The 15,159-nt window shown below is 43.2% G+C and overlaps 1 protein-coding gene across 1 annotated transcript in view; it reads right to left on the bottom strand.

The window, feature by feature from the left end:
- Positions 1–15,159, bottom strand: part of DHX15 (DEAH-box helicase 15) — a 66,523-nt gene that overhangs the window by 38,009 nt on the left and 13,355 nt on the right. The window contains exons 2-5 of the mRNA XM_066631649.1: positions 14,216–14,558; positions 8,122–8,315; positions 1,877–2,036; positions 645–863 (exon numbers count right to left, since the gene is read on the bottom strand). Coding sequence (XP_066487746.1) covers positions 645–863; positions 1,877–2,036; positions 8,122–8,315; positions 14,216–14,558 — 916 coding nt within the window. The remainder of the gene's footprint in view (positions 1–644; positions 864–1,876; positions 2,037–8,121; positions 8,316–14,215; positions 14,559–15,159) is intronic.

Genomic DNA, 15,159 nt, shown 5'->3' with positions numbered 1-15,159 from the left:
TGAAGATGTTCCCCTGTACTACCTTCTGCTTTTATTACTGTTACTTTGTCATTATGCTAGTTTATTGACATTTTAGTGAATAAAAATACCTTGTATTTTATGGCACTCTGTGAGAAAGCAAAGTGCTTCAAAAGCATCACCTTAATGCAATCTTTCCAACAACACTGTAAAGTGCATAGATATTATTTGCAAACTGCAACTGAGGTGGAAAGGGAGTGGCTTGCTTAATGCCACACAGTAAACTCATAGTAAAGGCAAGACTCAAACCAGAGATGCCCCAATTCACAGCTCAGGCTGCAATCCTAACCACACTTTCCTGAAAGTAAGCCCCACTGAACAAAATAGGACTTCTGAGTAGACCTGGTTAGAGACTGTGCCCTCAGTCTCCAAGGCTGCAATGCTATGTACACTTTTCTAGGGGTAAGCCCAACTGAGCACATGCATAGGATTGCACCATTAACCGCTACTCCACTATCATACTTTTATTTTTTAATTCACTCAAAATCTATTTTCTTAATGAAACTATAATTGAAAAGTAGGAAATTAGGAGCTCATAACACAACAGGTTTCCTAAATCAGCCACCAACAAGTTTAGTTTGGATCAAGTTAACAACTCTAATGAGAAAGAATCATGTGAAAAATACCTCTTGCCCAGTAAGAAAAAGCAGAAGATCTCCCTCTTCTTCTTCACACATATGGATCTGGATTACTGTACGAATTGCTGCCTCAAGGTAATCTCTTTCTGGTTCTGGAGTATAGAAGATCTCCACAGGATGTGTACGACCAGGGATAGTGAGGAGAGGACAGTTATCAAAATAAATCTGAAACTTGCCGGCATCTAGAGTCGCACTCATAACTATAACCTACAAAGAAAAAAGAATTGGAAGTTGGACCCAATAAAATTGTTTTCTGCACATATTAAGTATATTAAAATGCTACTTAAGAATGAAATCTGATATTTTCACATCAGACGAGTTCAGATGTCACTTGGCAGCCACTGGAGTTTGTTTAAGCTGCCAAAGTTGATATTGCATATAATCACCAAATCCTGATTTGTTTCTGTCTGTCTCCACCACCTGCCCTTCCATGAATTTCCAATATGTATGTCCAAGTTCCTAGGTACTTTACAGTTGCTAGCAAAGCATCACCTTGTTGGTTATACTCCTACTGGTGGACAAAAGAACAAAGGGGGCATCACAATTCTATCACTAGGTTCTTTAGACATTTCCACCTGCTCTCAGCACAGCTGAGTGAATTGAAAAAAAGGGTTTCTTCTCTCCCCCCTCCCCAAGAAACCTCAAGTATTTCTTTAAAATGCCACTTCCGCAAAGAGAGTACTGATGAAACAAGCCAGGATTATTGGTTTGGATGACACATAAAACCATAGTTAAGGCAAACACTGGTTAAGAAGCCAATGAAACCATAAGTTCAGATAGCTGTATAGTAGTATTGTTTGCTCACTTGAAATAAATCATGATTATTTGAAGGTTCCAGTATGAGTACTCAAACAAGCCACAGTTACATAGAATAAACTATGTATCTACACGATGTATGAACTGACCTTGTCACCTTTGTGACACATTTTGTCACATTTTCTTTGGTTACAATCCTACATATATTTAGGATAAGTTGCTTCTGAATAAATATGCATAGAATTGTGTGTACGTGTTAATGCGGCAAACACTGAAATGAAAGGGCAGGAGAAAGGTGCTAAAAATTTATAAATCTAACCTACTTATAAATGTCTTGCTATGGACAATTTCAGCCACATGTACAAAATGTAAGCCTTGTTAACAGTTTGTGAAGCAATCGGTATAAAGAGTATCTTCTACAAATGTATTTTTGTGACATTCTCCGTATGATATATATTACTGACCTTTAAATCGGATCTTTGCCTTACAACCTCTTTCAGAACTCCCATCAAAATATCAGTAGCCAGTGTTCTTTCATGGGCTTCATCAAGAATTATTACTCCATAACGTTCCAGCAAAGGGTCATTCATAGCTTCACGGAGTAACATACCATCAGTCATGTACCTGAAAAAGAAACCAATATTTTAATTACAGACACAGTGTAAATGTCTTGCTTCTTCCTTTACTTCAGAGAATGTTCTCAACTTTTCCCCATCTGCTTCTTTTCAAAGTTGAAATACTAAACTGTACACAGCTCAAAACTACTCAAAACACAGCAGAAAACTACTGCCCTAAAGCTGGGCACCTGGAACGTTAGGACAATGACACCTGGCTTCTCTGATGACCTGCAAGAAATAGACGACGCACGCAAAACAGCTGTCATCGACATGGAGCTGAGCAGACTGCAGATGGACATCGTCGCCCTTCAAGAGACGAGGCTGCCAGATTCCGGATCTGTCAAGGAGAGAAATTTCTCATTTTTCTGGCAGGGAAAACCACCAAACGAAACCAGGGAACATGGCGTTGGCTTTGCGGTCAGAAATACCCTGCTGAAATCCATCATCCCACCTACTGTGGGAAGTGAAAGAATTTTGTCCCTGCAGCTCCAGTCATCAGCAGGACCTATCACTCTCATCAGTGCTTATGCACCGACTCTGTCGTCTCCAGCGGAAGCCAAAGACAAATTCTATGATGACCTGGCCACCACTGTCAAGAAAATCCCTGTAAAAGAGCCATTGTTCATCCTCGGCGATTTCAATGCTAGAGTTGGTGCTGATAACAGTTCATGGCCCACTTGCTTAGGTCAGTTTGGCACTGGGAGGATGAACGAAAATGGCCAACGCCTGCTAGAGTTTTGCTGTCATCACGGTCTCTGTGTCAGCAACACGTTCTTCAACACAAAGCCCCAACATAGAGTCTCTTGGAGACATCCAAGATCAAAGCACTGGCACCAGCTCGACCTGATCCTCACCAGACGCTCCAGCCTTCCCAGCATCAAGATCACACGCAGTTATCATGGTGCTGCCTGCGACACTGACCACTCCCTGGTGTGCAGCAGAGTGAAACTGCAAACAAAGCGACTGTATCACACGAAAAAGGAAGGAAGACCTCGCATTGATACCAGCAAGACCCGGGATCAGAGAAAAGTGGAGGAATTTGCACAAGCGCTTGAGGAATCTCTTCCAGGCCCGGCCGACGCAAACGCATCCAACAGATGGGAACATTTCAAGAATACCGTTTACAACACCGCCTTGTCCATATTCGGCAAGAAGACCAACAAGGCGGCAGACTGGTTTGAAGCCCACTCTGAGGAGTTGACACCAGTCATTGAGGAAAAGAGGAGAGCTCAAGCAGCATACAAGGTCTGTCCCAGTGAGCGCAACCTGCAGGTCCTCCGAATTGCTCGCAGCAAAGTCCAACAGACTGCCAGGAGATGTGCTAACGACTACTGGCTCCAGCTCTGTTCCGAGATACAGATAGCAGCTGACACGGGCAACATCAAGGGGATGTATGATGGTATCAAGCAGGCCCTAGGTCCAACACAGAAGAAAATTGCCCCTCTGAAGTCTGCCACAGGCGAGGTCATCCAGGATCGGGCGCAGCAGATGGAACGCTGGGTGCAGCACTACTCTGAGCTATATTCCAGAGAAAATGTAGTCACTGAAGAAGCACTGAACAACATTGAGTGCCTGCCTGTGCTGGAAGAGCTTGACAGTGAACCAACCCTAGAAGAACTTCACGTGGCCCTGGACTCCCTTGCCTTTGGCAAGGCACCTGGAAAAGACAGCATCCCTGCTGAAGTCCTAAAATGCTGCAAAGAGATCATCGTCACTGAGCTGCATGAAATCCTCTGTCTCTGCTGGAGAGAAGGTGGAGTACCTCAAGACATGAGGGATGCAAACATCATCACGCTGTACAAGAACAAAGGTGACAGGGGTGACTGCAACAACTACCGCGGCATCTCTCTCCTTAGCGTTGTAGGAAAGCTGTTTGCCCGAGTTGTACTAAAGAGGCTCCAGGTACTTGCAGAGAGCGTCTATCCAGAATCGCAGTGTGGATTCCGAGCCAACAGGTCCACCACTGATATGGTATTCTCCCTTAGACAACTGCAGGAGAAATGCAGGGAACAACGACAGCCACTCTTTATAGCCTTCATAGATCTCACAAAGGCTTTCGACCTGGTCAGCAGAGACGGCCTCTTCAAGATTCTCCCCAAGATTGGATGTCCACCCAGGCTCCTCAGCATCATCAGATCCTTCCACAAGGACATGAAGGGCACTGTTGTCTTCGATGGCTCCACATCAGACCCTTTTGACATCCGAAGCGGAGTGAAGCAGGGCTGTGTTCTTGCACCAACCCTGTTTGGGATTTTCTTCGCTGTCCTGCTGAAGCAGGCCTTTGGAACTGCAACAGAAGGCATCTATCTCCGGACCAGATCAGACGGAAAGCTCTTCAACCTCTCCAGACTGAGAGCAAAATCCAAAGTCCAGCTGAAATGTCTGCGTGACTTCCTCTTTGCCGACGATGCAGCTGTCACTACCCACTCTGCCAAAGATCTCCAGCAGCTCATGGATCGTTTTAGCAAGGCCTGCCAAGATTTTGGACTGACAATCAGCCTGAAGAAAACACAGGTCATGGTTCAGGATGTGGACTCACCTCCCTGCATTACAATCTCTGAGCATGAACTGGAGGTTGTCCATGACTTTGTGTACCTTGGCTCAACGATCTCCGACACTCATTCTCTCGATGCCGAGCTAAACAGGCGCATCGGTAAAGCAGCTACCACGTTTTCCAGACTCACAAAGAGAGTCTGGTCCAACAAGAAGCTGACGGAACATACCAAGATCCAGGTCTACAGAGCTTGCGTCCTGAGTACACTTCTGTACTGCAGCGAGTCATGGACTCTTCGCCCACAACAGGAGAGGAAACTGAGTGCTTTCCACATGCGCTGCCTCCGACGCATCCTCGGCATCACCTGGCAGGACAAAGTTCCAAACAACACAGTCCTGGAACGTGCTGGAATCCCTAGCATGTATTCACTGCTGAAACAGAGACGCCTGCGTTGGCTTGGTCATGTCGTGAGAATGGATGATGGCCGGATCCCAAAGGATCTCCTCTATGGAGAACTCGTGCAAGGAAAGCGCCCTACAGGTAGACCACAGCTGCGATACAAGGACATCTGCAAGAGGGATCTGAAGGCCTTAGGGATGGACCTCAACAAGTGGGAAACCCTGGCCTCTGAGCGGCCCGCTTGGAGGCAGGCTGTGCAGCATGGCCTTTCCCAGTTTGAAGAGACACTTTGCCAACAGTCTGAGGCTAAGAGGCAAAGAAGGAAGGCCCATAGCCAGGGAGACAGACCAGGGACAGACTGCACTTGCTCCCGGTGTGGAAGGGATTGTCACTCCCGGATTGGCCTTTTCAGCCACACTAGACGCTGTGCCAGAACCACCTTTCAGAGCGCGATACCATAGTCTTTCGAGACTGAAGGTTGCCAATACACAGCTCAATGGTTTTGATGTCAACGTTAGCATCATTCTCATCCCCTCCATTTCCTTTGCATACTATTGCACTTAGTCATTAGTTAATGAAAGGGCTCTCAATGTGCAATATGTGTCCCAAACATGTCCAGTTGCTAGGGGAAGCAGTGTCCTTCCCAGCCTCCTATTCCTTTGGCAGTGCTCCAAGAGAAAAATAGATCCTTCACCATGAAATGATTGTTCACCAACAGCTCCAAGTAAAAGTGCAAAGGACCAGAGTACCATCTCTTATAAACGAATTCAAGGAAAATCCAGGATATCTTAATTAAAGCACACTGTGGATGCCTCTAGGGTAGGGGGTTCTCAAATTTCCCCCCACCACAACCCACCCATTCTGTAGTGGAGGGCACTGTAACCAATCTCTGTCTCTAGCACTGGGCCTCCGCAGGCCTCTGGAAACAACCAGAAGTAACTTTTGCAAACCCAGAAGCAAACCAGAAGTGACTTTCCACCTGCTTCTGGAGGCTTGTGGAAGCCTTCTGAGTCCTGCAGAGGCCCAGTGCAGCCTCCAGTTGCATATGCAGAGCTCCAATTTGGAGCCAACCAGATGCAAGGGCGGGAGGGACATACCAAACAAGGACCCAACAGACACTGGGCTGCAATCCACCAAACCATCTTGTATACTTCTCCAGTGTGTAAAAGTCAACTGCTCACCTTCACAAGAACCTATCTGCATTGTGGGAGTCACAGTTTTGGGTAAGCCTCCCAGTCATGAAGCAGTAAAGGCCAGGGCAGTGAATCATGTGACAATGTAGCAAGTTGTCTGTGAACCGGTACTTTAAACTCAAAAGAAAAAACTTTAATTCCTATATTTAACTATGTCGCCATTGACAGCAGCGAAGAACAGGGCCTTCTTGGTGGTGGCGTCCTGATTGTGGAATTACCTCTCTTTGGAATTAAGAATGGCTCCCTCCTTAGAGACCTTTCAGTACGGCCTTAAGACCTCTTTTTTCAGTATTCCATAGCTAACATGATGGACTGGCTTTTTAATTAAATGTAATGTTTATTTTTTTATATAATCCATTGGGTTTTTGTCTTGTTTTCATTGTTTTAATAGTTTCAAATGTTTTCTCACTGTTATACATTTTGTAAGCCTCCCTGATTGTCCTTACCAGGAGAAAAGCAGGGTAGATATTCTTCAATAAATTTATTTCTCATAGCAGCATACAGTTTGGGAATTACTGCTCTTACTTGCCCTTATTCCCTCTTTTCATAAACTGTACCTAGTCCTCACATGGAGAGTATTTTAGTAAACAGCTCATCTGACATACACTGGATAAGATATTTTGCATTCTCATAAGGATGCCAAGGGTATACATGCTATTTTGATCATAATTTTTCCCTAAAAGGAATACGGAAGCAGAGAACAGATCAGTCCATCTTTCTATATATTCAAAAGAACGGCTATTTTTTGAAACAAAAACACTATCGTCATGACTGAAGTGGTACAGATATATTTTATACCCTGATATCTATACTACTACAAACTCAGAAGCAATGTAGATATTCAAGAAAGGGGGCCCAAACCAGTACTGTGACTTCTGGTGCCCCTGAATAGACTATTAAGTACTCAGTCATTCTAGCATATTAAAATGTTCAGCAGCACTAACTTCCCAAAATGAGCTGAAACAAATTCTTCAAATTCAATATAATTTTACCTTTAATAAACTCTATTGTTTTGAACACACAATCCCATTATCAACATCTCACTTTAGAGAAAACTGATAATGGTTCTGCCACAACTCATTACATAGGACATAACCAGTCTAGCTTGCATAACTGCTTTTAAGGCAATTATATTCCCTAAAAGTCCTGTACTAGATGAGAAGCAGATTCTTACTTCTGGATGAGCGGATCATCCAAAGAGCTATAAAAAAAAGATCTGCAAAAATTTTTTTGATTAGCACTGGCTGGCTGATTAATAATCTCTTGTTCAGATTTGTGATGAAGAACTGAAGCAGAATTGAAGTTATACTTTAAGATATAAAATTTCCTCTCTAAGAACGTACTCATTTCATACTCAGGAGAAATCTTCATGCGCCCCTCTCCCTTAATGTACAAAGGACAAAGCAAAAAGTGAATTAAGTAGAATCACATTTATCCTAATAGGACATCTGTTGGGCTCAACCAAGCAAAATTGTCTGCCTTTTGCAAAAGTGTCTGCCTTTTCAGACAGAACAGGTAGGTCCAGGACATGCCATGTTCAGATGACTGTGGTACAGCCCAGATCACTTGTTACTTTTTCCCTGCACAGAAGGAAAAGGACACAAGAACACATTGGGTTGAGCCTGGGTTTTCAGGTCCAAGCAAGAGTTTTTCTTCGCCATTGTAGTACTAGAACCAGGGATTACCAAATGACACCAACCTGCAGGAGGTTGAAAACAGATAAAACAAAGTATTTCTTCACACAGAGCATAATTTGTGAAACCTGATGTTATAAGATGTGATTGGTCACTAACTTAGGCAGCTTTACAAGGGAACTGGACAAATTCATAGAGAATAAATTATATCAATGACTACTAATCATGACTACATGCTACCTTCAGTCTCGCCGAACTTTTCTTAAATTTCTATGAGTAAACAGACTTTTTCTGAAGTCTCCCACCCACTCACCCCAACCTCCATCAAAACATTTTCTAAAACCAGTAGCTTTCGGCTATCACAACACTTACTTCAGGATAGTTTTTGCACTGCTGCAGTCTTCAAATCGAATAGAATAACCAACTTCTTGGCCTAGCATCACATCCATTTCATCAGCAACTCGCTGCGCCACACTCATTGCCGCCACTCTCCTGGGTTGGGTGCAAGCAACACCTCTTTTTGGCCCTGGCAGTGACCGCATATAGTCAACACACCACTGGGGGATCTGTCAGAAACAAAGCATTCTATTTATTATTAGACACAAGAGACCTGCATCGTGGTTCCTTACACAAGAAAGTTAGGCCAGTCCCTAATCCAAGTGGTCTGAATTAACATAAGGGTATGTTTAAGCCATTTCTGCCCAACGCTGCATATACGCAACAGGGACAAAAAGTGTGCTCCTGTGGACTGGCAAAAATGGGTTAAAGGGGCAAGGATTACACCAGTGGTTCTCAAACCTTTTTACCATCAGAACTCACGTAAAAAAAGTTTCACTTTACCAGCCTCGCAAGCTTCTGCAGCTAGGGCTCTTCCCCAAGTAGCAGGATGTTTAACCCTTGATGCACATAACTTAACCTACTCTGTCAGTTTCACAACCCATCAAAAATAGGGTTGTGACCGACTAGTGGGCCACAGACCCAGCCTGAGAACTACTGGATTACACAACATTACACAAAGAGTTATGAGCCACTACACTTACAGCATCAGGAATTAAGGAGAGCTTAGAAGAGCATTAACAAAACAATTTAAAATGTGCATTAGATCAGAGCTCAACAGATTCCAGATGCTAGGTTGCCATGGTGCCTAGAGGTTTTATTTTGGTATCTGAGGAAAATGTGTGGTTCTTCCCACTTCATGCAGGACTGTTTCCTCCACAGCTCTTGCACATGGTCGAAGCAGAAGAAAAAAAGCATGTGCTGGTGGCGGGTGGAGGCAACTTGACTGCTGACAAGACCCAAAGGCTTTGAGATTGCATCCCTATGCCTTTCTTCCTTTAGGCATTTGAACCATGCAGAAGAGCAAGTTCCTTGCTGTGTGGGGCAGAAGTGGCAACAGAGGCAGCATTAGTGGGTGATCACCAGCCAAGGAAGGTCACACAATAGAGGTGGTGAGATTTGCCTTCACTTTGGCATAGATCTCCTGGCAGCTGGGTGGAGGCTACTTGGGTCCAGTGGGGTCCTGCCCTTTCCAGGGGTAGTGTAAAGTGAAAAAGGAGAGGGAGAGGGTTGTATTATGTGCAAGTGTGTTTCCTCTTGCCCATTCTTCTGCCTGCCTCTCTCCCTCCTGCCTTTCCTGCTTTGGACAGACAATAAGCGTAATTTCCCTTCCCTTCATGGCCTTCTGTATGTGTAGTAGCAGCCATTCCCTTTGCTTTGCTGCCTCTTTTTGACATACAAGACTGGCTACATTTTCTTTTCTTCCCTGAAACTGCATGGGACATAACACTGAACAACTGTTTATCTGAACATTCTGATGTTTTTTTATTAATTTTGGTGTGAGAATTTCAAAAATGCCAGTATTTTTGGCACAGCATCAGACATTTAGCCACAATTTACACTGCGCAGTTATATTAAGAAAATGTGTATTACAATGCATGTATTATTAAACAGGGCAGATAAAAACACAAAATTTAAGATAACTAAATGAGTTTTGATGATACCAAAAAAATCTAAGACTATTATTGGAATCAGCTGCACTCCAGTCTCCTCCAGAGGGCCTCCGCGGATCTTCATTTTGAAGATTTGGCCCAAAAAAGCAACATTTTTGTTTTGGCAGGGAAACCGGAAGTGATTTTTTTTGCCCATGTAAGGCATTCAGATACTGGGGAAGCCACTGAGCTTGCTTTTTTTTGATTGAAACGGCCATTCTGAGGAATGCAGAGGCCTTGGGCAGATGTGTGCAGCCTTTGCAGATTTCAGAAAGCTGTCAGAAACTGCTGGAATACAATTCCAGTTGCCTTCAGAGGTTTTAAAGGGGCTGGAAAACATGGATTTTATTATCTGCAGTTTTTGGTATCCATGGAGGAGGTTCAAAAACGGATCCCCTGCGGATACCAAGGCTCCACCAGCATACATCAATAACCACAAAAATAAATTTTGCAACAATTCACTTAGTCCATGTACACAGAACATTAAGTATTTATCTCTCAAGCATAGTGAAACTGACCATTCAGAGGAAGTACAAATCTGCAATAAAGCATTCAGCATTTGTGACCCTGTTGAACCACTTGGTTAATACATACAACCTTAAATAGCATGAAAAGCAGAAATTTCATAAGCAAAAGGTGCTCCTTACGTAATCATGTCATCTTAAAAATGCTAGAGAAACTGGTTTAACACAAAGGACAGGACAGGTTACACGATCTCTAATTGGAACATAGATTAAATTTAACTAAATTGGGGCCCAATCCTATCCAACTTTCCAGCAGTGATGCAGTTGTGCCAACGGGGCAAGCACTGCATCCTTCTATTGGGGGGTAGTTATGAAGGCCTCCTCAAGGGCTGCATGGCAATTGCATGGGCACTGGAAAGTTGGATACGACTGGGCCCTTAGATGAACCTGAAAGCAAATATTAAATATTCCTTTAGAGTCTACACTGTTTGCAACATTAACAAAAGTTAAAACACAATACGAGCTCAGAGCAAAAGAGTCATCATGTAAGAAATACAGATAGAGGTCAAACCTCCTTATGTGTGGGGGTTTCGTTCCCCAAGCCCCTGCCGATAAAAAATTTCGCGTGTAGCTGAACCGGAAATGACGTTAATCCAGCAGTGACAGGAATCTGCTGTAAAAACGTTCCTATAATGTTTCTCAACAAGAAATAAGTGTGTGGCAGGGGGGAGGGGGGTAGCGAGCTTCCCTTACCTCGCACTGCAAACTGGCGGGCAGTCACCAGGTGCTGGGTAAGCTATTTCCAGATTGTGTCATCCCCCCCCTCCATTGTGGAAACTACCCCTTAGGAGCTGCCCGGCACCTTGCAGTTGCCTGCTGGTCGGGGTCAGTCGGTCGGTCGGTCGGTCGGTCTCTCTCTCTCTCTCTCTCTCTCACACACACACACACACCCCAGTGCTTTTCTAAAGCCCCATGGTCCCCTTTCCCTCCCCGCCATCACTCTGAGCCCCATAGGGTTCGACCCTCCACGCAAGCCAGTAAGAACAATCTCTTGCCTTAGCCAGAGGTAATTTTGCTGCACTGTGCACATAACCATTTGGGGTAAGCTTACAGTTTGATCCAAATGGATGTTATGTTTAGAATACAATGGCATAGTCTGAGACTTAGTTTATTCATATGTGGCAAATGTGTAGGGCGATGGCACTATCATTTCCCCAACTATTTAACACTTAAAGACCCATTTGCTAAAGTTAAAAGACAAGAAAACAGCATGGAAATAAATATTAAATACCTTCTATCTTGGTACCATATTTCCACACAGTTGTGACACATGAATAAAACTAAGCTCTAAGCTGCAGTATTCTTGCCTTATCAATTCATTGGTAAGGAAAACTTTACCACTTCACTACTCTGTAGTCCTGATCAAGACTTGACATTATGCAAAGCCTCTGAAAAGCAAGAGAAGCTGTGTTCCCCTCACCTCTGAAGGCTTTTCTGAGCCTTGCAAGGGCAGTGCGCAGATGCAAGGTTCAGAATGCCCGTTTCAGGCAAAAAGACACAAGTTCCGGTTTCCCAGGAATTGGAAGTCACATGTTTTCGGCTAAAAGGGCCAGTGTGTAGATGCACACTGCCTCTGCAAGCCTCAGAAAAGACTCCGGTGGAATGCGGCTCCCCTTGGCATAGAGGTTAAGGGGGTGAACAGGGATCAGAGGCAACTGTCATACGCGGGCTGTCGTTGGTCAAAACAACGCTAAGTGACACACAACTGTATATAATGTGGCTATGATATGGCCCTCACGCTGAAAAGTTTGGACACCCCTAGATCAGTGTTTTCCAAACGGTGGGCCAGAACCCACTGGTGGGTCAGAACCTTATTTTTGGTGGGCCATGAAGTGCTGAGAAGAGCCTCCAATGTAAACACAGGTGATGGCAAGATCAGACAACTAATTGCCTCAAGCCCTGAAGCTATTCAAAAAAATCAGATAGCCAATTACTCTGCAAATAGCTCAGCTCCTGGAGTTGGCAAGATAGCTGCTAATTGCCCTGCAAAAGAGCTCAACAGCTATCCTGCAAACTGCAGGAGCCAAGGTCTTTGCAGAGCAATTAACAGCTACCTTGCAAACTGAAGGAGCTAACTGCCCTGCAAAGAGCTCAGTTTCTGCAGTTTGCAAGGAGTTAAGCACCTGCAGTTTGCAAGCATGTGTAAACAGAGATAACTGTCTTAGTTGATGCCCCCTAATAAAGAATTCAAAAAAACCCTGAAAATTTCATGATTTTTATTTCTCTAGGGAGAAATGGGAAAGGAAGGTGAGCATTCATTACAGGTCATTAGGGCTGCCTTATTAAGAGAAATGGATTGATTTTATTATTACTTGTAAATATATATAATTTTAAGATTTTTTTAAAGTCTTGTAAACGTAGGTAGGTCCCGAACGAGTATCATTTTAAAAAGTGAGTTCTGGTGCTAAAATGTTTGGGAACCACTGCTCTATATCAGGGGTGCCCAAACCCCAGCCCTGGGGCTACTTGCAGCCCTTGAGGCCTCTCAATGCAGCCCTCAGAGAGCCCCAATGAGCCTCTGGCCCTCCGGAGAGTTGTTGGAGCCCGCACTGGCCTGACGCAACTGCTCTCAGCATGAGGGCAAGTGTTTGACCTCTCACGTGAGCTGTGGGGTGAGGGCTCCCTCCACTGCTTGTTGTTTCACGCCTGTAATGCAGTAGCGGCAGCAAAGGAAAGGCCAGCCTTGCTTTGTGCAAGGCCTTTTATAGGCATTGAGCTATTGCAAGACCTTCATTCATTCATATAAGTTCATCTTTAATATATCCATTTATGTAAACTTATGTAAATTTATTCAAATTTCAAATGTAAATTCTTTTTTCCCCAGCCCCACTGTCAGAGAGATGATGTGGCCCTCCTGCCAAAAACTTTGGACACCCCTGATCAGTTGTGAAAGTACAGTCAGACTTTTCTTAAAGAAACAGAATACAAATGACCAGCTTAACATCTGGTTACAAGCAAACATGTTAAACTACCACTTTGAAGGAAAAACATACTATATTAATGTACTGCTGTAGTCCTTTGCCCACACATGAGGAGCTATGATCATAATGCAGCAAAGAACTTTTGAATAACTACTTCTGAAAAATACATACTTCATTATGTGAGTGATCACATTGGCACCTGCAGGATTAACTATGGCTGTAATGCCAATATGATATATGTACAGAATGTGAAACATGAACACACCAGATTATTTTGTAACTCTAACAAGTCTACCTCAATGTTGCATTTACTATTATCCTTTCTGTGACCTCCTTTTATCCAGACAATAGCTGAATACTTTGAGAGCTAGATATTCATCATGCCTGTATAGGTAGCACAATTCTGTTTAGAGAACTAAATCCCACACTGTTACAAAATGAGACTTAACTCTACCTATGTAGTAAACACCCATTCTATATTTTCAAGAATTTAGGGCAAATTCATTCAGTTGCTTTCAATGAACTAGTTTTGAAATACAAATAACAGCATTAGATTTTTTTTGTTCCATCTAGCCATTATCAGCCTCAAAAAATAGTGGTTTTGGATAAATGTTTGCTCTCATTTTGCTACTGCTACCATTATTCCTACAAAATACTACATGCAAATAAGCAACCAGAATATCAGTTATTTGTAGATTAGCACAGGCTTGTATTGAGCAATTCAAACCTCACTGAACCTTTTATGAAGAGGTAACAGACCCTGAAAAGACAGACACACTACCAGAAGTAGGGGAGGAAAGTGAAACCTCATTACATCATTTTCTAGTCATTAAGCAACTGAAAGGTTCATTAAACAGATCTTGCTAGAAAGGACAAGACCTGTGATGTGTCACTGCACAATGAATTTCTTTAAAGACGCTGAAATATTTCTAGTACTGTTCAGAAATAATTTCACAGGAATCAAAACACTTAGTGCAAAGTACCCACCACAAAATCTTTACAAATTAATCATAAAAGCTGAAGAAGAACTGACCTGTGTTGTTTTACCAGAACCTGTCTCACCAACAAGTACAAAGGACTGATTCCTGATGAGGATGTCGGTAAACCTTTCCTTATATTCCCACACAGGGAGCAGAAGTCGTTTCTTTAAGATTTCATAATAACGAGGTGTGTGTGGTAGGTTTGTAAATGGATTAATACCCTGCGGAAGTACAGTTGGCTTTAAAGGTGGCAACCCAACGCCAGCAATGAGAGCAGAATTAGTTGGAGGGCGCAAATCCTTTTCCTTATCTCTTTCCCTTTCACGGTCTCTATCTCGATCCCTGTCACGGTCTTTGGAGCGGTCATCACGATCCCGGTCACGGTCCCGATCTTTCCTAAATGATTTTAAGGAAAGAACAAACGTTTCAATAACACTGAAAGAGCTATACTGAAGTCTCTTACTGAAAAAATTCTTGAAGTTATAACAATGCCTTTTCATTTAGAAATCTGAAATAATTTTCAAACTACCTTTTATCAGAGGTCATTTCCCCTCCATTTTTGTGGAGCTAGGGGAGCATTTCCCAAATAGCACACCAAAAGTAAACATGCTCAAGGCCTCACACATAACCACCACCAATTTTGTCCACAGTTGCAAGTCTAGTGGTATACTGTAAATAGCCAAGCCAGTTTAGGCAACCCAACAAACCATGATATGTTGGATTGTGAATGCAATGGGAAAAGCTTCAAACTCATATGCTCCCTCTTTCTTTCAATGCAAACTATGATAAAAGAATCCTGGTAAGTTTAATCATAGCTTCATATTATTCCCGGCTTCTGCTTAGGTGTTTTCAAACCATGACATGAAACAGAGATCTAATCTTGGTTTTTAATCCTGGTTCTTAAGCATGGCTCCAATGTGTGTACCTTAAGCACAGCGGTGGTTTAACCAGGATCTCTTAATTTAGTACATAAGCGGACAAGGAAAAGCAAGGGGGG

The sequence above is a fragment of the Tiliqua scincoides genome, chromosome 6 (assembly GCF_035046505.1).
Source record: "Tiliqua scincoides isolate rTilSci1 chromosome 6, rTilSci1.hap2, whole genome shotgun sequence".
Classification (NCBI taxonomy): domain Eukaryota; kingdom Metazoa; phylum Chordata; class Lepidosauria; order Squamata; family Scincidae; genus Tiliqua; species Tiliqua scincoides.
Note: the sequence above shows the minus strand (reverse complement) of the source record. Positions and strands in the feature narration are given on the sequence as shown.